Source organism: Magallana gigas, chromosome 4, assembly GCF_963853765.1.
Source record: "Magallana gigas chromosome 4, xbMagGiga1.1, whole genome shotgun sequence".
Classification (NCBI taxonomy): Eukaryota; Metazoa; Mollusca; class Bivalvia; order Ostreida; family Ostreidae; genus Magallana; species Magallana gigas.
In genome coordinates this window covers 18,789,351-18,812,278 of record NC_088856.1, presented here as the reverse complement: position 1 = coordinate 18,812,278, position 22,928 = coordinate 18,789,351, and the positions used below count along the sequence as shown (strand labels likewise).

General features: G+C 31.9%; 1 protein-coding gene across 1 annotated transcript; it reads left to right on the top strand.

Moving 5' to 3' along the window:
- The first annotated feature begins 13,846 nt into the window (after nt 1-13,846).
- On the top strand, nt 13,847-20,332 carry LOC109618544 (uncharacterized). Its single transcript, XM_066083457.1, has 7 exons — nt 13,847-14,071; nt 14,328-14,350; nt 14,637-14,692; nt 15,492-15,683; nt 16,882-17,073; nt 19,343-19,692; nt 20,108-20,332. Exons 1-6 carry the CDS (start codon nt 14,006-14,008, stop codon nt 19,570-19,572), a joined length of 759 nt encoding a protein of 252 aa, XP_065939529.1. The 5' UTR covers nt 13,847-14,005; the 3' UTR covers nt 19,573-19,692; nt 20,108-20,332.
- Nucleotides 20,333-22,928: the final 2,596 nt, after the last annotated feature.

The following is a 22,928-nucleotide window of genomic DNA, read 5'->3' as shown; positions in this document are numbered from 1 at the left end:
GGTTTACCAGAAGTTCGCTACTACTGGCAAAGATCGGCAAACAAGTTCTAAAGTTTTCTGGTAAACTAATCAGTTTGCCAAAAATTTGCGGCAAGTTTCCTGCAAATTTGCCGCAAACAATTCATTTTGGTAAGGGTAATTATCATAGCAGATGTTATTTCAAAGTCAAATGTACATTTACATATCCTACATGTAATCTTAATGCAGACAATTAAATAGAGGGGGGGGGGGGGGGTTTCAATTATGTAAACACATCTAAATATCTTTATGAAATAAAAAATAAAGGAAACATAATTGTATACTTTTATTGAAAAACAAATTTTCACAGCAATTATGAATTTCTTTAAACAGCCTTAATTTTGTTTTCATAATTTCTTATCAAACACAAACCACAACATGGCATGATGCTTTCTTCAAGTTCCATTATTGTTCATGCATTATCGGATTTAATTTGAATTACCGGTAAATAGTCTGTAGAACACAAGGAATATGCATGTGGATAGAGGTGACAGGTTAATCTCAGGAGCTGACCCACAAGAATCAACAGGTACCGGTAAAAGCCATGTGGTAACAAGAGTCCGTTTTGAGCTGAAATAAATAAAAAAAATAATTAGCTGTGTTTACATACATGTACTAGTAATAGCTGTGTTTACATTAACATATGCATAGTATTTCTGGAAAAAATACACTGACCATGCAGTGTAATAAGTATGACATATCCCAATACATGACATAACATTTAGGCAGTACAAGATCAAAAATTTGCATATCAAGTCATAATATAATATTAAAAAATTTTCATAGGTATAAACACTTATCAAATTGAGAAAGAGAGAGAGTTTGAGAGAGAGAGAGAGGGTTTATTACCGTACTTGTAGTGCAACAGTCAATATTTCAATTCGTAAATTACAAACAAATACATGTATTACCCACCGAACAGCGTCAAAGTACATGTACTGGTACATGTATTAGCTTCTGGTATACCATTTTTTATCATTCTACTGTGTTTTTTTTTTTTTTGCAAATAAATTTAGCGAGGGTTTTTGTTTATTTTCTTATAAATTACATGTTTTAAAAACAATACTACGTGTAATAAGCATAAATAATATATGAGTAAACTTAATGAAGAATTTTTAATAGATTATTTTTCACAGAATGTGGTACATTACATGTATGTCAATCTTTATAAAACTAGCGTATATTTCGTGCGCCATAAATTGCAAGTTTTTTGTAAATATCATTTACTTGCATGATAGGTATATATGGTCTAACCAAAATTTTCTTCATAAAGCTACAGCTGTATGTACCACATATATGTTTTGTCACAAGTATACATTTAAAAAAAAATACCCAAATTCCAACAGTTTAAATAAACTCAACTCATTTTCTCTGATAAGTTCATTGTGTTTTGTGCGTGCATATCTTATTTGTCTGCTGCAACAGCAGCCAATCAGCGGTAAGCTGAATCCACAAAAAGAAAGTTTGTGTTTTAGGAGCGGGTAAATTGTTTATGCGACACTCTCAAGAAAACCAAACCAAATAATAACAAGGAGCATAAATATTCAATTAAATGTATTCTGTTGTAAAGTAAAGGTTTTTAACACTTATTGCATCTTGCAAAACATGTGATGACTCTTAATCATCTGTCATATATCTGATATACATGTATATGTAAAAGATGGGAGAAATAACGACGGAACAAAGTGGGATTCGAACCTGGCCCTCTGAATCTCTAGTCAAGTGCTCTACCAACTGAGCTACATGTACCTGCACCGGTATTCAAACCAGTCTGACCGTCACATTCCTCCCCCTTAAATGATCTTCACCCTCGAAGATCATCCCTGGCAGGATCGAGTTAACCTGTTAGTTCCAGGGGTTGGTCACAACACCAATATTGTAACAGGATGGGAGAAATAATGAAGGACCAAACCGGGATTTGAACCTGGGCCCCCTGAATCTCTAGTCAGGTGCTCTACCAACTGAGCTATCTGGCACTGGTATTCAAACCGGTCTGATCGTCACATATAAAGAATTATTTTAAACAATGTTGTTCAATAAAAAATAACACTCGCAACCTTCAGTTTTTGTCTGTAATTAATCAATATTGGCGTGCAATCAGTTCTCGCCGAGTACCATTTCTCACCAGTGCATTGTTACGTCATTTTATCAACACATAAAATTATATACAAAAATATGATGTAACAGGGCACCAGCGAGAAATGGTCCTCGGCGAGAACTGCTCGCACGCCAGTACTGCCAGTAGTCAGATTAAAAAAAGAGAATAAAAAATTACATTTAAAACATTAACAAGGACAATTTAAGTACACATCATAACTGCTAAACAAGAAAAATTATGTGAACTGGTAGAATGGTAGGCATAGTTCTAACTTGTAACCTACATGTACAAGTACATGTACCGGGTACCCGTTGGTCTGCTAAACCTCTTTAATGATACAATGATCGGCATCATAAAGATATTAAAGTCATGTTTTAACTCTGAAGTATACAATTTTATTTACTTGAAGTTATGTCTACAGGGTATTCATGACTACATTTGGAGTCTTCTGCACAAGAATATATGATATGTTTCTAATTAGACCCTGCTTTGAATTTTGAGTTGAAAATTCACAATCTGTTATTTTTTTAAATAGATAAATTCAGTTACCCTTTCCAGTCCCCCATGAACCTCGAGCGAGTCTAAACATCCATGAAACATGTAAAAATTACACGTTAGTAAACAAACACCCACACCATAACAAAAACATCTAACAGCTAGTGTGCACGTACTTACATGTACATCTATACTATATACTAAATTTTAACCAGTTAACAAGAAACTTTAAAAGGAGAAAAAGCTTCACCTTCTTCAGTAACATCCACATAAATCACACACTTTAATGTCCATCTTTTCTCCTTTACTACTCGTAGCTTATCAACGGCTGATCGTCGACAGAAGTGTGGCTGTCAGAATTTCCTCGTAAACGATTCACACGAGAAAAATATCCTCCTTAAACAAATATGTAGTATTGTTCCCTGTGCACGTTCATATGTTTCACAGTAAATTGAAAATGCATGTGTACACCGAAAGAATACACAACTTCTCTTCTGCATTACCGATTACGGCTCTCTTTTCTACAATGCCGTTCGTTACTGTTTAGCCTACATTCGGCGCGCGCGGGGGGGTTACAAACAGGGGCGCCCCGACAAATAGTTGCACATAGAACGTTTAAATAATGTGTGTTCATTGAATTCATGAATGATATAGATGAAAAAAAATGAAATTGAATCACAACAATTTATCTAAGACGCAACACAACGTAATGCAGTAAATGTCTGGGCCTTAATGTGGCATTTGTTTATGTAGACATATTAACTCGTTCATGTACGATTCTCATATATTTGTTTTATGAAATTTGAAAAAAATATAGCACAGAACTTGTTTAATTTGATACCAAATGACATTATTTAATATATTAACAATAACTGAATTAATTTTTTTTCATAAAATGATAACGATTTTTGCTATCAGAAAAATACGTGTATGAGCTGCTGACCCCTAATTATAGGGGCCAGCCCTTTTTTCTTAATTTTAAATGAAAGCTCTCGTTATTCTAAACAACTTTTGTTCTATATGTATAAACAAAATATTTTTAGTTTAAAGGTTATAATACAAAAAGCAACAAAATTTCAGCCCCGAGAAAATCTTAAACTTTGGCAACAAATAGCTCAAAAACTAACAAAGAAATTACCAAAATTTTCATGCCAGCAAAACTATAAAATGTTACCGACAATTTCGCCAAATTTCATGAATGTATCATCTGTAGTTCCCGAGATCAACTCTGGACAAAAGACCCCCAAATTTTCAATTAAAGGGCAATAACTCATAACCGGAAGTGAATTTTAAAAATTTGAAAAAAACGTCTAGAGATATTAATATCATCTACATACCCTGAAAGTTTCATAGCAATCAGACAAAAAATGTTCGAGAAATCTCGTGCACAAAATTTGCGGGAAAAAAAAAAAATAATAATAAGAAACAGTAGAATAACAGAAGGGTTTTCCGTTGAAAAACGGAAAACCCTAATAATAATAATAGGGAAAAAGAAATCGTACGAAAACAATAAGGTCTTCCGTTGGAAACGGAAGACCTTAATAAGAAGAAGAAGAATAGGGAAAAAGAAACAAAGCAATAACAATAAGGTCTTCCGTTGGAAACGGAAGACCTTAATAATAATGAAGAATTTCCAACAGAATCAGTACAAGGTCTTCCGTTGGAAACGGAAGACCTTAACTAGATACGATCTCGTTACGAGTAACGAGTAGGTCTTCCGTTCAATATTTTAAAACATTCGATTAAAATATCAATGAAATTTCAGAATTCACCGTCAACCACTTCCTTTTAGATATTGTATACGATTGTCAGTATCCTTTAAAATGCTTAACAAAGAGTTTTGCTTTTTAACATACAGCACATTAAAGATTTAAGATTTTAGTCCCCTAAAATCTCTAAATACGTCATCAATGGGTTTGGAAATGAGTTTTACATACTGATATTGCTGCGATCAACAACTTTGTTTCTATAATGCATTACAATATCTTGATCATTTTTAACGTATGAGTAATAGAGTTTAGGAGTCTATTGGCCCCTAATTTAAGGGGCCAGCCCCTTTTTCTTGATTTTATACGAAAGGTCTCATGAATACTAACATTTTTTTTCTTACATCCATCTAAAATTGATGATCACTTTTGAGATACAAATGATTGAATATTTTAGGGGCCAGCTCTCTAGATCCTTAATGGGGACAGAAATTCGTGTTTTGATAAGTAGAATCAATTTAAATCATTAAATCAAACATGTTCTCTTCTTTGATGTCTAACAAAATATGTATACTTCTTTAGTTATTTTTCGTCAAAGTTTTAGTACTTTGGCCCCTAAAAATCCCTAATTACGTAATAAATGGGCGTGGCAATGATTTTTTCAAATAGATATTGGTACGATCAACAACTTTGCTTCTATAATGCATTACAAAATCTTTATCGTTTTTAAGTTATTTGTAATAGAGTTAACGAGTGCCTTGGCCCCTAAAAAAGGGGACAGCCCCTTTTTCTTGATTTCTTTGAAAAGGATTTAAGAATACAAACATTTTTTGTTCTTACACCAATGTAAAATTGTTGATCACTTTTGAGATACAAATGATTGGATATTTTAGGGGCCAGCCCTCTAGATCCTTAATGGGGACAGAAATTCGTGTTTTGATAAGTGGATTTAATTTAAATTATTTAGTCAAACATTTTTTCTTCTATGATGTCTAAAAAATATGTTTACTTCTCTAGTTATTTTTCGTCAAAGTTTAAGTACTTTGGCCCCTAAAAATCCCTAATTACGTAATAAATGGGCGTGGCAATGATTTTTTTCTAATAGATATTGGTACGATCAACAACTTTGCGCCGATAATGCATTACAAAATCTTTATCGTTTTTAAGTTATTTTTGTAATAGAGTTTACGAGTGCCTTGGCCCCTAAAAAAAGGGGCCAGCCCCTTTTTCTTGATTTCGTTGGAAATAACTTTTGATTCTCTACCACTTTTGTTATATATATCTTAACAAAATATCAACTGATAAAAAGATACAGATCAAAACGTTTGAAAATTTTTAATGAAAATTTGTACTCAATTTTCGTGCCCAGGCGAGCTCCAAAAAATGGCGCCACTGACGTAAAACAAAATAATAGTGCACAACTTCAGACTACCTATCCTGAAAATTTCATAGTCATATCTCTGATAGTTTCTGAGATCAGCTCTGCACAAAATAGGTCGTAAAAAAATAGAAAATCCGCCGTAACTCGCTACCGGAAGTGACGATTTCAAAATTTCAAAAAATGTCTGGAATAATTACCTTTGGCAATCATCTGTGAAAAAATGGTCAAAAATCGGCCGGATAGTTTTTGAGAAATCGCGTGCACAAAATTTGTGGAAAAAAATAATAATAAGAAACAGTACGAAAACAATAAGGTCTTCCGTTGGAAACGGAAGACCTTAAAAATAATAATGAAGAATTTCCAACAGAATCAGTACAAGGTCTTCCGTTGGAAACGGAAGACCTTAATAAGCTAATACCAATTTATAAAATGTTTCCAGATTTCCGCGATTTTTCAATAAAAATGCTTTTTTTTTTTTTACCCCAAAATACCTTCAATATTTGTTGTAAAAGCGTTTAAATCAGTTGTACATATGAACTCATTTCATTTCAAAACAGCATAAATTGATACTCATTGATTTAATTTGGTAATAATTTTTTCCAGATTTCCGCGATTTTTCAATGAAAACCCATGTTTTTACCCCCCAAAAAATATTTTCCGCATATCATACAAATGTATATTTTTAGTATGTTATTTGTATAATTTATATAAACACCTTTGATTTCAGTGGTAATTAGCTTTGTAGCAATTTTCTTGAGGTTTTGCTGAAATCTTGACAGATTGACTATACTATTATTGCCGAGTACCCATTATTGCCGGTTGTTATAAAACAGCGAGACTTCCGCTATCTATTCGTTACTTTTTGCTACAAGCCGAAATAGATAAATAATAGAATTTTTAAGACACAATAAGAGTTGGGAATGAAGAAAATTTACTTCAAACATCTCTGAACTTACCTTAACAAAGGTAAGCCTATAAAAACGTACCTGCATTGTATCCGTGCGACGGCACATGTCACTGAATGTTTGACTTGTAATCCACTCTGATAACAGGACATTTTTTGTTTAGGTACAAATTCGAAGAATATTAACCTCCATGTCATGATATTTGACAAAAGTCAGCAAGATACCATTTTTACTTCACAATATTTAAGAAAGAGAACCGAGCGTCTGCTTGCTTGTAATTATGACGCCATTTTGTTTAATTGCAATCTGAGGCGGATCAAGATTTGTAAATCAGAGGCGTTGCCAATAACTTTCACACACATTTTATTTATTTCTTTTAATGGACACACTAAAACTTTTTTTAAAAAGCTTTTAATAAATTAACAATGCATTTCTTTAATTTTTAATCATTTGTCCCGAGACATGTGAAGCACATGTTCCTCCGTTTGTGTGCATGTGGCCGCAGGGACATTGATAAAATTATTTCTTATAATTATGATAAACTCGCCCTATACTTTCTTTCATGATTCTATTAAGTCAAGCTTAATTTCTATGTAAATCCTAAGTTAATTCCGGTAAAATTATTCATTCTTTGCGTTATTATTCTTGTAAGTACATGTACATATTTTCAAACAAACTCTCACTGAATTAGATCTGCCAAAGCGTGTCCATTACCTTACTCTCATTTTTACTATTTCGGGCTGGTATTGAAAATGTTCAGGTTCAAACTCATTCATTTCACTCAAATATTTATTTTGCATGAGATGCAGAAGAATTATATACAAAAGTATAATAAAAACAGGATTTACGAAAGAAAAATTAAACAGACCAAAAAATAAACAATAAATTTCATACACAAGTAGTTGTTATGTAGGATGACCGACCAAATCAAATATTTTACTAATTAAAATACACATTTTCATTGTTTGAAGATGACATAAGTGTTTGTAATTTTAACGAGTTTGTGTTTTTAGGATATTAATTACTAAACAATTTTTTTCTTACATGTGACAATGCACTTCATTCTAAAACATAATGTAATTCATCGCCAATTCGATTCGCTTCGTATAAGCCGCACTTGCGGTCTTTATGTGGAGTATTGTTCCAATATTTATAAGGAGGGGATGGTTTGTAGGTCGTTATTTAACAAACAAGTTTCTTAATCTTCGTGGTAGTAGTAGTAAATATTCAATCTTCACAACAAAAGTTGGATTCAAATATACAATATATAGATCCTTTTGAGGAACTATCTTGTTCAGTATTCTATTTTTGGATAAATTGATCATTAAGATTTTGTTTGACAATGTTTTCTAACTATTTTACGTTAATAGGATTTTGCCAGTGCCATACATAGGATGAGTCACAGCTATTAAGAATGTTTTTATACAAAACTTATCATTGATTTCACCTCTAGTGTAACAATTTTAAAGGTCCATAAAAATAGTTTTACATAACTTCTCCTGGCATAAAATCATCTTTGACCAAAATCCAATCTTTCTCTAGATCTTATAAACTGTTATTTATAATTGAAAACGACACACAAACCATAAAGCTGGGACACTACTTTTCAAGTTAAGGATGTGTTTAAAAAACCTTAAATGTACACACTCGATAACATCAATAATTTCCTATCTCCAAATTATACAAGAGAATAGTAAAACTGGTAAAACAACCTTGTGAAATAAGTCTAATTGAGTATCGAAGGACATGTTAAAGAATTTTTCTAACAAAAGAAAAAATGTGAAGTTTCGTCATTCAATATTACTTTTGACTTGATACCGCCGTACATGTTTTTTTTTTTAAATGTAAGACATTTGTCAGTTATACCACTTTAATATATTTTAAACAATAAACTTCCCCGCCACACTGTATCAAATGTTTGTTTATAATCAATAAAAGCATAAAAAATGCAATAATATAATATCATCAAGAGAAGAATAACTTTTTCTTAATTTAGACTGGCAACCACTAATTAAGTTAAAATCATATCAGAATGCATTTCAAGTCGACTCCTTAAAACGCTTGTAAAAAGTTTCCAAGACAGCTTAGGAATGTTGGCATCTGAAATAATAGTAATGTCAATCATCCAAAAACCACTTGGTATTAAAGATAGGGACCTAAAATGTTCATTTATTTTATTTGTGACCCATGTCACATGCCATTTTTTTTGGAATAATAGGGCCCCAAACAGAAATGATAATTTTCCTCTAATATTTGCTAAAATTCGACATAGAAATTGATAATTTGAAAAATCAAACTAATATTGATAGTTTAAACTATTATTTAGTAATAATTTTAATGCAGTATGAAGTTGAGCACATGTAGTGACTATAAAAGTAAAATCTAAGGTAAAATCTAAGTCAAAGTTTTAAAATTCTTGCATTACTGGTGGCTTCAAAGGCCAGTGCATAATGAACACAACAACGGATGTTAGAAAATTTTGATTTTTATCGGTATGTACTAGATATGATGTACATCAATGTTTTTATGTTTTGATCAGGATATAATCATATTCCGATCAATAAAATGTCCAACACATTGGTGAGTTTGTTTAATGTGTAGGTAAGAGAATGAGGGGCATAACTAAGATTAAACAACATCACCATGGTTAAGAGTTATTTTCACCTTTCGATTTATTATTGTTTTTAGTACCGAAAGAAATTTTTGCTGCATTATGAAAAGCGTCATATATCTTATTCCTTACAGAATCAATGTCCTCTTTTCTAACCTCGTCTGTGGCCTGTTTCATTGAATATAACTGATTTCGTAAGCTTTCTATATCGCATTGTTCTATATTCTTTTTTAAAAAATCCCTAGGTTTGTACGCTGACCACAATTTTACGGATGACTGAATTTTGTTCGGTGCGTGTTCTTTTTTGAACACCATATTTAAAGATAAACAAAATGGAATTGCATTATGCACATCTGAGAACAGATTACAAAAATCTAACACTTCAAATTCTATGATAAAATAAAATAATGATGCACTTGATAATACATAGTTAACAGTGCTACTATTTTTACATGTTAAGCTACCTATGAATTTGTCTGTACCTATTCGACCATTTACAATAAAAATGTTGTTGTTGATCCAAAAACCTATTTAATTGTATCCAAAGTTATTAGATGACATGTCGGTAACTTTTCTAGCAAAAGCTATATTTAAAGTTTCAAAAGTAACAATATTCTGTTCTTTTATCATTTAAAATGACGTATAGGTTTTTATATAATTGCACATTAAGGTGGAATAACACATCGTCATAAAATGACTGACCTCTGATCGAAACGACATTTTGTTTTATCATAAGGATTTTATCGACAGCTACATAGAACTTATCTCATAGGCGAGTGGATAGAGTGTCGGGCTTGTGATCCATACATACCGAGTTCGAATCCCGAAGGGGGTATTGTTGTTACCTACTGAATTGATTTTTTCATATACTCAAATTTTATCCCCAAACTGCAAATTGTTCGCTTATTTGACACATGTATAGTTTATTTATCATTGTACATGTATCCTTCATAGTCAAATAATTTACAATTAATTTGAGTGACTTTTTCCAGGCGTGTTATTCTACCTCAATTGCTCATCAGGTAGAGTTCAAATATAGTTTACGGGCATCATCTCATAACTGTTGAAATACCAAATGTGTAAGCAATAACATGCACTCTGGCGCAGGCACTTCATAGTCAAATGGCAAAATGTCTTCATCTTGTATAGATAGGATTATTTTAGGAAAAATCGTCGGCAATCAACTTCTCAAGAACTACAATTCTAACAGTTGCAAAACTAAAATAAAAACACCCATATATCGTTATAGATATACATTTATACTAATTATTCAATGTTAATTTATGATAATTACCATGATATAATTATTATTCATTTTGGTGTTGAATGTGTTTATTATGTACGGTAAGAGTCTTTTAATTACGGATTCAGCGTGGGATTTTTGCTGTCATGTCTAAGTTTCTAATTAAGGAATAAGGAATCGTTCTTTGAGTATTATGAGGTGATAATTTCGGTCGGGGCGTGATCAAATCCAATAAAGCCCGAAGGGCTGTATGACAGATTTGATCACGTCCCGACCGAAATTATCTAAGCATATCTCTCTATCTGTTTGATTGAATGTTTGAATGTTTATTTCTCTCAAACCATATCAATGGTACATGAGGTACAAAAAACAAAAATATTTACAAATGTACAAATGCAGGGTTATTTTCTATCGATCGATCGCATAACCAAACATGACCGTGTATAGATCTATAAGAGTTTGGTGATCATGTGCATGAAAGTCACTCATAAATTGAATTAGTCTGTCTTGTTCTTTGGAAAGATTTAAATCCAGTGTGGTTAGAGAACTGCCAGATGACGACTTCCTGGAGGATATTACAATTATATAACAAAATATAGACCATAAGAAATGTTAAATTATCAGTATAAAATAATAAAACATGCTTTTAACGTATCGGACATTGAAGGGAAAGAAACCCTAACCCCTACTAACATTTTGTTTGTCAACGAGAACGCATGGTCGACAGTCTTCGAGTAATTCGGGCCGGTTTTTCTGTCGTGAAATAACAGCTTGTGCTGCTTCTACAGAAACGTTTCCTTTTTTCTCTGTGCCATTCTACCTCATCGCAAGCATTACATTCCTTCTTATTCATTTACAAAAAAACTAGTAAGTTTTTATTTATGTAACTGTGGATATAATTCTCTTCGTGAAGCGATCATTTGCAATTGGATTTTCATATATTCAGTTGCACAGAATTCAAATATATATATATATATATATATATATATATATATATTTATAATTATATATATATTTGCGGTAGATAAAAAGGGGATAATGCCCATAAGTTAGTTGAACCGTTAATTGTTATGGACACAACCGGTCTCGGTGTCCAGCTGACACGCTTGGCCGAACCTGTCAATCAGGGATCAGGCTATTCTTTCTTCCTTGATTGACAAGCGGTATGTTTTTGATCTCAATCCAGGTAAAAGGTGAGGTGGCTTAAAATTGGGTCTTTACTATCTTTTATCTATATATACATATAGATTAAAAAAGTCAACAATAATCATAAATCATATGAATATATTCATAAATGTATTTGATGAAACAAATAAAGATTAGCTAAATAAATGACTGTAATGATGGGGATATGTGGTTACAACTCAAATACTCTAATGTAATCATTCATGTTATGATAATAGGGTGTCTTCCCACTTAACCAACATTTTGAAAAAATACAGGTAAAATACAGGTAAATTTGTGTTGGCTAAGTGGGAATGGGGTGCAGGTGGAGAACAAAAGAATTTAATTACAGGTAGGTTATAGTCTGTTTTCAGATAAAAGTCGGAGAAATAAAATATTTGTTAGCCTACAGAGGAATAAATATGAATTGAGCTTCTGTCCTAGTACTTTATATAATTAATTCAGATGAAAATATAATTTTAAAAAATTAACTGTTACATATTCCCTTATAATTTATGCCCTTGATTAAGGTACAAATATCATGGTTTGTCTATTTTCATCATTTATTGAGATAATTATATAAGCTGCCTTTTAAACTTGGCATTGAAAAATATTGTAATTATAAGAGTCACGTTTGAAATTTTATCTATAAATCATATAGGTCATATTTCAATTCTTTTTTTTTTTTTTTAATTTTCTTTGGTTTGATTTGAACATATTTTATAGCATTATATATTGCAATGGGATTGGGCACAAGGTATAAAAACTTAATTCGTCCTCTTTATTTCTTTAGTTTCTATGATTATATTGAATATTTCCAATCTAGATAATATGAAATTAACAAAATACAAAAAAACGCTTGAGTAAATTAAGCCTAACGATGATACTTCACATTTTATAAGATTCATTGTATGATGATAAATACATCATTAGTTAAGAAGATAAAATCATCCTTTGTCTTTTTTTTTTTTAAAGTTGACCTGCACCTGAATATCGGGCATTTTTACTTTTTATATCTTTCAACTAACAGTCCATAAAACAATTATAAGAAGTCATAATTTTCAGGCTTTTGATTCTGTAAATTAATCATAATCATTAATGCTTATCAATTTCAATTTGTTTATTCTCTCAAACCCTTAAAATACCCATGTACATGAGGTACAAAACTGTGTTATTTGCGTTAAATTGTAATGTCAAAAGTTTAATTAAATATAATATTATATTAGAACATAGTTATACATGTTTCTATAGTCTATTCTTTAAAAACTGCTGATCTATCTTATTAATGTATATATACATGTACATCCAATTTATAAACAGTTTGTTGATTTACATAAATGTTTTAATCATGCAAGTACTTGCATTGGTTAATACATATAAAATGTGTTACGTAATAATCTCGCATAAAATTGATGATTTATTTTTGGAAAAAAATATGCTTTGGTTATTTTTATTTGATTATTTATTTTAAATATCATATGCATGTTATAGCTAAAATTAAATGCTATTTTGTTATTTGCATTTTTTCAATAAACTATTCTCAGGTAATTGATAACAAATACACTTACTTGTGAAAACAGACTATAGCCTCCTGATCACTCAGGTGTAAAAATCAAAATGTTGGCCAAGTGGGAATTGAGAATTTCAGAATGTTGGCTAAGTGGGAATAAACCGATAATAGAGATAAAACATAACAGTTCAAAAGATCTCTCTGTATCTCTTTTTTTTATAACTTTCGGGAAAAGAATCAATTAAGTACACTATTATACAATGTTTGTATGCATGCCTAATATCAATGTGATTTTTAAGTAACTTACATGTATAAAACTATTTACCTTTAAAACCCCCATCGCGATAAGATCAAATTCGCACAGTTTTCGCAATTGTTGGCATACATGTATTTTAATTTATCAAACAGTGCATGTTTCATAACTAAAAAAACAAACTGACCAGTGTGTATTAATAAACGCCAATTCATTGACAAGTCAATTACTAAACGGTATCCTTAGTTAACGCTATTTAGTGTCAAACACGTGTCCTAGTTTCTGAACTTTTTTTCGAGCATCAGATTAATTTTCTATTTTTTTTGTCACATGTAAACGGTAAAAAGGTAAATAATCTTTTAAGTCCGCTCATCTCCACTAACATTGACACACCGGAACAAAGGCGAATGTGTTGCAATGACCCAAACAAAAAGTGATAAGAAAAATATAGTAAAATTTCTATTCTTGCTTTTCAAACAATGGGGGAAAGGTGGGGGTGGGGGTCTCTCATGCTGTATTGTGCAATTTGATCTGGTCACGATTCTGAGAACGCCTGTACCTTACCGGGATAAAAGATCTCTTGACATTTCTGGAATTTTTTCATCCAGGAAACTTGGCGAAATGAAGACGACGTTTTTATGTCTGGCGATTTCGTGCGGGATCTTGCTCGTGCAAGCAAGATCACACGTAAGACTAGTACTATTCATTATCAACGATATTTCCTATCTATTTTTCGGGTCGAGAATTCTCTAAGTTTTAATTCTTCAATTTAATATAATATCCATTTAAAAGCTGTTGTAAATTGGGATGCATTTTTTTTATTTACATGTATTTAAGATCAAATGCCGGTGTTAGAATATTTTCAAATGGTATCATTTAGAGATAAATGCGTATATGATTAAACTGGCTATGAACAAATGTTATTTCATATTTTTTTTACCAGATACGAACAAATGACGATGAAAAGGTAATATTTTTTAAATTTACTTCGCTGATAATTTTGTAAGGGAATATCAAAAAATAAAATACATATCAAATTATGCATGTTTGAATTTTTTAAGTTATTTATTTATTGTAGTGTATTGTAGCATATTATGAACAACTGTGCCGTGTAATAAAAAAAATAATCAATACTTGCATTATATTCTTTACTTCAAATAAACTAGAACCAGATGTTAATGTAAGAGTGTCATTTTGATTGCACGGCTGATGGTCGTTTAAAGTAAATTATTAAAATACTTTTTGTTCTTGAAGCTATGGATCGGTTGGTGCGTTTACTGAAAAGTGCAAAGGATTTAGAAGTCAGATGTAGGTGGATTTTATTCCTTGTCTAGGTTTTTTTTTCAATTAATTATTTTTCTTTTTCCCAGTAAACTCCAAAAAAAATTAATTGTATGCAAACCAAAGTGTCACACAGAAATGAGTTTCTGGAAAAAGCTGCAGAAAAAATTCATAACCTGCGTTAGTGTGTTATGTAATTTTTTTTTTTCTGAAATGATCACTACCTTCATAATCCGCATGAATCATCAAAGAAATCATTTTATTGTTTATATTTACATCGTTCTTTCAACAAATAAACAAATTGATTGTAAAAAGTAAGTTAAATTAACTAAATTACTGTTAACAGCTGATTAATGTACATCAGTACGTTACATGTAGCTGAAAGAAACAGCCAAATCATCTCCTACATGCGTGGGACTTTGAGTCTGACATCATCATGATTATTTCGTGCAGTCCGTGATTCGTGCAGTCGCTGTAGGTTTCGACCAATCGATACACGGGGCGTGTAAAATTCAGTTTCTATAGTGCTATGAATTAACTGTGAGTTTCCGACAGAAATAGAGGGAATCATACTCGCGATCGGTATACACTTTTTTATCCCCATACACACAGCTAGCGTACGCAAAATACATGTACGTTGATTCGAATCTAACTAATTTAATCGGATTAACCCTACGAATGAACGAAATAATTTTGTTGTGCAGTAACCTACGTTGAGGATGAGATGTTTGTTTTTAAGATGCAACATGCATTATATTCAATTTGTCCGACGGGTTTACATTACAATGCACACATCTTATTCCTCTTACATTGTCCTTCTTTTCAGCTTCAGGAGAGGCGCCTGAAGAACGTAACTTGAAAGAGGAAGGTAAACGACCAACTCCCCCACCACGTGACAGGGATGACGAGGGCATACGCCGCAGACCACCGCCGTCACGTGACGGCGATAAAAAAGACGCCGAACGACGTGATCTCTTGATGCGTTTTCTGGAAAAAGCTGAAGATTTACAAGTCAGATGTAGGTGGATTTTATTCATTGCCGGGGTTTTTTTCAATAACTCATTTTACTTTTTCAAGTAAATTCAACAATTGTATGCACACCAAAATTTCACATTGATGAAAAACTTAACGCACGTGATGCGAATTATATGACAGTTAAACCATAGTCAATGAATGCGCATGTTTAAACATTATGAAATTAACAGATGCATGTAATGTAAACTAGTGCAAAACAACTGCATTATTAAATTCCTCTTAGCGATATAACATAATTATTATCACGCATTATATATCAGTAATTGAATCAAAATGTTATTAATTAAAAAAGACATAAATTAAATGGATCAAAAATCTACATTTAAGTTCCGCTTTATTATTCATTTAAACAATAAAATGCTTTCTTTGATTATTCATGCGGAATATGAAGGAGGCGACAATGCAGAAAAAAAAACATAACCCGCGTTTGCGGGTTTTGTAACCTTTACTGCAATGATCGGTTCCTTCATAACCTGCATGCATGAATCATCAAGAAAAAGGCATGTCATTGTTTGTTTGCACATTTCTTTTAACAAATTCAAAAAAATGATTGTAAACGTTTAGTTAACTTAACTAAATAACTGTTAACAGATGATTAATGTATATCAATACATTATCAATAGCTAAAAGAAACAACCAAATCGTCTCCAATGGAATTTGAGTCTGACATCATCATGATTAATTTGTGCAGTCCGTAATTTTTCTGAATTCGCTGTAAGTTTCGACCAATCGGTAAACAGGGCATGATGTATATTTCAGTCCTGTCAGTTTCAGTTGCTGTATAGGTTTCGACGAATCAATATAGGGAGGGGGTGTATATTTCAGTCCTGTCATTTTCCTGTCAGCTTCATTCGCTGTAGATTTCAACCAATCGATGCACGGGACGTGTAGATTTCAGTCTGGCTATTTCTATAGAGTGCCGAATCATACTCAGTAGATTTATAGATACTTTTTTATCCCCATTTACTAAGCGCATGCAAAATACGTTGATTCGTATCCGACTAATTTAATTGCATTAACCGTAGGAATGAACGAAATAAATTTCTTGTGCAGTAACCTACATTGAGGATTACTAGTAGATGGTCTGTTATAAGGATACAACATGCATTTATTCAATTTGTCCGATGGGTTTACATTACAATGCACACATCTTATTCCTCTTACATTATCCATCTTTTCAGCTTCAGGAGAGGCGCCGGAAGAACGTAACTTAAAAGAGGAAGGTAAACGACCAACTCCCCCACCACGTGACAGCGATGACGAGGGCAGACGCCGCAGACCACCGCCGTCACGTGACGGCGATAAAAAAGACGCCGAACGACGTGACTTCTTGATGCGTTTTCTGGAAAAAGCTGAGGATTTACAAGTCAGATGTAGGTGGATTTTATTCATTGCCGGGTTTTATCCAAAACTCATTTTACTTCTTCCCAGTAAACTCAAAAGCTGTATGCAAACCAAAGTTTTACATTGATAAAAATTCTTAAAGCAATGATATGAATTGAATGGCAGTTCAACCATTGTCAGTGAATGCTTATGTTTAAACATTATGAAATTAACAGGTGCACGTAAACTAAACTAAAGCAAAACAATAGCATTCTTAAACTCCTCTTCGCAATATAACATTATTATAATCACGCATTATATATCAGAAGTTGAATCAGATTTTAATTGATAAATGAAGACATAAACTAATTGTAATGAATTAAACCTCTACATTTAAAGTCGACATAATTATTCATTTAAACAATAAAGTGCTCTCTCTGGTGATTCATGCTGGATATAAAGGTGGAGATATTGCAGAAAATATACATAACACGCGGTAGCGGGTTTTGTAATCTTTTCAGAAATGATCGCTACCTTCATAAGTCGCCCGAATCATCAAACAAAGCTTTTATTGTTTATATTTACATATTTCTTTAACAAATTAATGAAATGATTGTAAAAGTAAGTTAAATTAACTAAACTACTGTTAAGGTGGCTCTATACACCACTTTTTGATGACGCAGTACGCAAAAAAGTAAATCTGGAAACATGCATTTCCGGTACTGGCTGATTTAAACTGAGGTGAATTGTATGGGAACCGCTTTTTTGAAAAATTTGTTAAATGGATAGATTTAATTTGATAATTGGAAAATTCATTACTTACAAGTAATGTGGTATGTGACAACTTCACGTTGTGTGGTATTATTTATCGAAATAAACAATAAAATCAAGTATAAATTTATAAAGAGTTTCTTTAGCATCTTCGATATGTTACACCGTAGCGCAGTGGGTTAGTGTGTTCACTACAAACCGGTAGGTCATGAGTTCGATTCCCGTTGAGAACAATAAATTTTTTGAACTTTCCAAAAATTTCTAAAACGTATTTTTTGGCTGAATACCGTGAAAGAAAATTCTAAACAGGTGAAAATAATTCAATTATAATATACTTTAATGCGCATTAATACCGACACCTAACGGGGATGAGAGGGTTGCTTTGAATTTCTCTCAGGTTGGGATAGATAAATCCTATTAGCATAGTCGATGTTCCCCTTTGTTTATTTGACTTAGTTTTGCATTAAAGCGAATATATTCACTTATACAGGGCAAAGTCTATAATGAAATATGTATGTATTTATCATTCCAACATTATATTTAGGAAATGTTCTTCAACTCAGAAATGAAAAGTCCCCAAGGTGTTTGGGCCTTGGGACTTAGGAACGATATCCCTTACATGAGGAACTTTCATACCAAATAAAATTTAAAATATTTGTTGTGTTTATTTGCAATGGTTTTCATTCAATTTTTTATGTCACATTTATTAAAAATACATTTTCTTCTAACATCAAGCAACTTTTTCAGATGATTTGTCAACAGAGTAAGAAAATATGAAAAAATATGTTTTGGGGAAATACTAAAAAAAATTGCAATAATAACATCTTTGAATGTTAAGAAGTGTTATATTTTTTTTATGTGTCCGAAGGAAATATCCATCATATGACAAAATAATTTCTCTCATTTTGTTGATAGCTGTCTTTTTAAAAAATATTTTACAAAAACACGAAAAAACATTAAAAAATTCTTTTAAAATACCTATAGTATCCCTATCGTCATTCTAATATTTGATAAGTATATGTTTTGTGGTCTTCTATTGAAAATTGGAATAAACTGTGGGTGTATAGAGCCACCTTAATAACTGGTTAATGTACATCAGTACGTTAGCTTAAGTTACAGCAAAATCGTCTCCTATGGGAGTTTGAATCCGACATCATCATGTTTATTTCGTACAGTCCGTGATTTTTCTTAAGTCGTTGTAGGTTTCGATCAATCGATACACGGGACGTGTAGATTTCAGTTTTGCTGTTCATAAAGGGTTATGGATTAAGTATACGTTTCCGTAAGAAATAGAGGGATCATACGCGGTTAATGTAAATATACATTTTATCCCCATACACAAAGTGTATTCAAAATAGATTGATTCGAATCCGACTAATTAAATCGCATTAATCCTACAAATGAACGAAATAAATTTCTTGTGCAGAAACCTACGTTAAGATGGAGATGTATGTTATTAAGATGCAACATGCATTACATTCAATTTGTCCGACGGGTTTACATTACAATGCATGCTATATATTCCTCTAACATTGTCCTTCTTTTCAGCTTCAGGAGAGGCGCCAGAAGAACGTAACTTAAAAGAGGAAGGTAAACGACCAACTCCCCCACCACGTGACAGCGATGACGAGGGCAGACGCCGCAGACCACCGCCGTCACGTGACGGCGATAAAAAAGACGCCAAACGACGTGATCTCTTGATGCGTTTTCTGGAAAAAGCTGAAGATTTACAAGTCAGATCTAGGTGGATTTTATTCATTGCCGGGTTTATTCAATAACTCAGTCAACTTTTTCCAAGAAAACTCAACAGTTGTATGCAAACCAAAGTTTCAGATTGATGAAAAACTTAAAGCACGTGATATGAATTGAACGACAGTCCAACCATAGTCAATGAATGCGTATGTATAAACATTATGAAATTTACAGGTGCACGTTATCTTTATTAGTGCAAAACAAATGCATTATTAAAAATTTTTCTTCGCGATATAATTTATATTCATGCATTTTAGATCAGTATTTAATCTAATCATAATTGATTAATAATTAAAGACATAAATCAAATGTATATTAATCATTTACATATAAGATTCGCATAATTAATCATCAAACTTTTTCATCCCTATACACAATGCGTATGCAAAGTACGTTGATTCGAAACAGACTAACTAATTTAATCGCATTAACCCTACAACTGATTGAATTATATTTGATACGCAGTAACATACGTTAAGATTGAGATGTTAGTTATTAGGATGCAACTTGCATCATTTTCAATTTTTCCGACGGGTTTACATGACAATGCATGCTTTTCAGCTTCAGGAGAGGCGCCGGAAGAACGTAACTTAAAAGAGGAAGGTAAACGACCAACTCCCCCACCACGTGACAGCGATGACGAGGGAAAACGCCGCAGACCACCGCCTTCACGTGATGAACGAAGAAGATGGTTTTAAACGCAGACCTCCATAACATGATGGGAGCAGACTCGAATTACTGAAGATATTGTTTGTGTATATATTTGGTATTGGACGCATGCTTGTCTGAAACAGTTATGTTAGATGTGTGATTTCGAATAAATGACGCATTTCGTTTTTCACTTTATTTTGTTTATCATTTAGCTTTCATGCCAGGAAAACTCAAATATTACTGTACATGCACAGTGTACATGAATTTTTGGTAATTTTTATACAGATTTTTTCATTCATTTATTCAATATTTTATTCACTTTTACCAGAGAGTACCTGTAATGTATATTATAGAACAAAATCAAACATGTATATTTTACAACAAAAAATCTACATACATATTCAAACAAGCGTGAAAATGTGAGTATTCTAAATGAAACGTGAATTGTAACGTGATAAATGATGAGAGGGTTACAAAAAAAACAACAATAGTAATGAAAATGTATATAGATACACAGGACTACTGTGTATTAATATCGACTGTTCTTTTATAAATTGCAAACATCTTTTCACATAAAATTATAAGTTCTTTTCGTTTTGTTCAGATAATGGGATGTTTGGAGTTTTACTTAATAGAAATTCTAATAACTAATAAATACTAATAAAAATTCTTCCTCGTCAAGGGTGCAAAGTTAGGCACATTTATGCCCAGATCAAAATTGATTATATCGCTCCAGAACTGATCCCTGTTTGAGGAAAAGCACGCGCAACTATGAGCAACTTGTTTTAATTTGTCTTGGAGAATAATAAACTTGTAAAGTCCGAGTCCTGAAGTGTTCGATTGATCCATTGGTGACTTTCGTAACGGAAGATTTCCGACTTTATGGCTTTTTCCCATGCAGTTTTGTTCAGAAAGACACCAGTTTCCAAATAAGAAGTTCGATATTTTCTATAAGAATTGAGAATATATCTTTAATATATCCAAACGAATTATCTTGCTTGTCGTTCAAACATTGTAACGGTCGGAATAGGAATTTTTTTTACTAAAATGTAATGGAAAAAATTACGCAGCTTTCCAATAAATAATAATTTATTCTTATTGATTTCTGATGTGATGAGTCTACCAGACTTTTACACATATCCGACCGTGTTGATGTTTTCAGGCCTTGAATGTCTTTGAGGATATTAAAGTGTTGAAATTTATTTAATAACTGATAATTCTGCAGTTTTAGTTCTTTCAAGATTTCACAGCCATGCATTTTTTAGGTTAATAGCATTTTTTTGTGTAAAGATTTACAAGGGTTACTGGACTAGAGTTTCCAGATGATATTTCTTATTGCGTAATATGAGCGTCGGCCTTTATCACATGCTTCTTTTGTTCAAGTAATAGACCTAAAATTGCAGTTATAGATTATGCCAAGATGATTATAATCTTTCTGTATAGGTAAGCTTTCGTTATGAACGAAGGAGATGGTTTTAGACGCAGACCTCCATAACATGACGAGAGCAGGCAAAAACGTAAGCCGAGTTGTCTCGAATTACAGAAGATGTTTTTTGTGTATACATTTGATATTGAACGCATGCTTGTCTGAAACAGTTAGGTGAGATCTACTGTTTTTAAATAATTTAATTCTGGTTGTAACGCGCTTTCTGATTGGCTAAAAAATTATTTTATATTGTACAAAGAATGTTACTACGTCATAGCATGACTAACGTCAAAAACGTATCAATACGCATGACGTTACGTTTGAATTTTGTAAAATTTTACCTCATTTTAAAGGTCAAATGACCGTTTTATCTACAATTAAGAGTAAAAAAATAAATTATAAGTCATGAATTCAATATTTATTAGTTTTATAATTACGATATAAAAAGGTTTGAAACAGTTTACACTTTTAAAAAAACCACTTTAACTGTCCCAAACCATTTTATATCGTATAGAACAGATAAATATTGAATTCATTCCTTAAATAAATGACGCATTTCGTCTTTGACTTTATTTTTTTTTTCATTTAGCTTTCATGTCAGGAAAACTCAAATATGTCGGTACATGCACAGTGTACATGAGGAACTTCAATCGAGGAAGTGCTATCTAATATTTACAGTTTGCATATAGTTTTTGAACTACGTTATGAAAATCATAACATTGTGGGGGTGAGAAAACACAGAAATTAGATTTATTTATTTATTTATCTGTCAGTCTGACTATGCATTTCCACTGGATAGTATTTTTAGTAGTATTGTTACCTTTGAACTGATCGCACAGACTTACATGTAGAACACACGAGTTGTTCACACACAAATTCCAACAACATATTGAGTTCTTATTACCTATAATAATAACAATTCTTTTTTCATTATTTTTATTGTATACTTTAAAAAACAAGGTCAATATTCTTTTCTAATAATATATACTATATATAGTATTATAAAACATTTCGAGATTTGACTGGTTGAATTCAATTTTCCCCAAAGTATTTTAAAAATGGATAAAATAGCCCTGCCATTAAAAAACAAACAAAACATTACAATAAAATATATGATTATAAGCTATATGTAAAAATATAAACGCACGGAATAACAAATTCATATATAAAATACCTGGGAGATGGTGTGATAGAATACGTCTAGTATATAAGTTATGGGTTTTTTTTAGATATATAATAAATCGAAATATATTCTTCTTGGTAAATATAAAAAAATTAAAATCGTAACAATGGAACGTGTCAGAT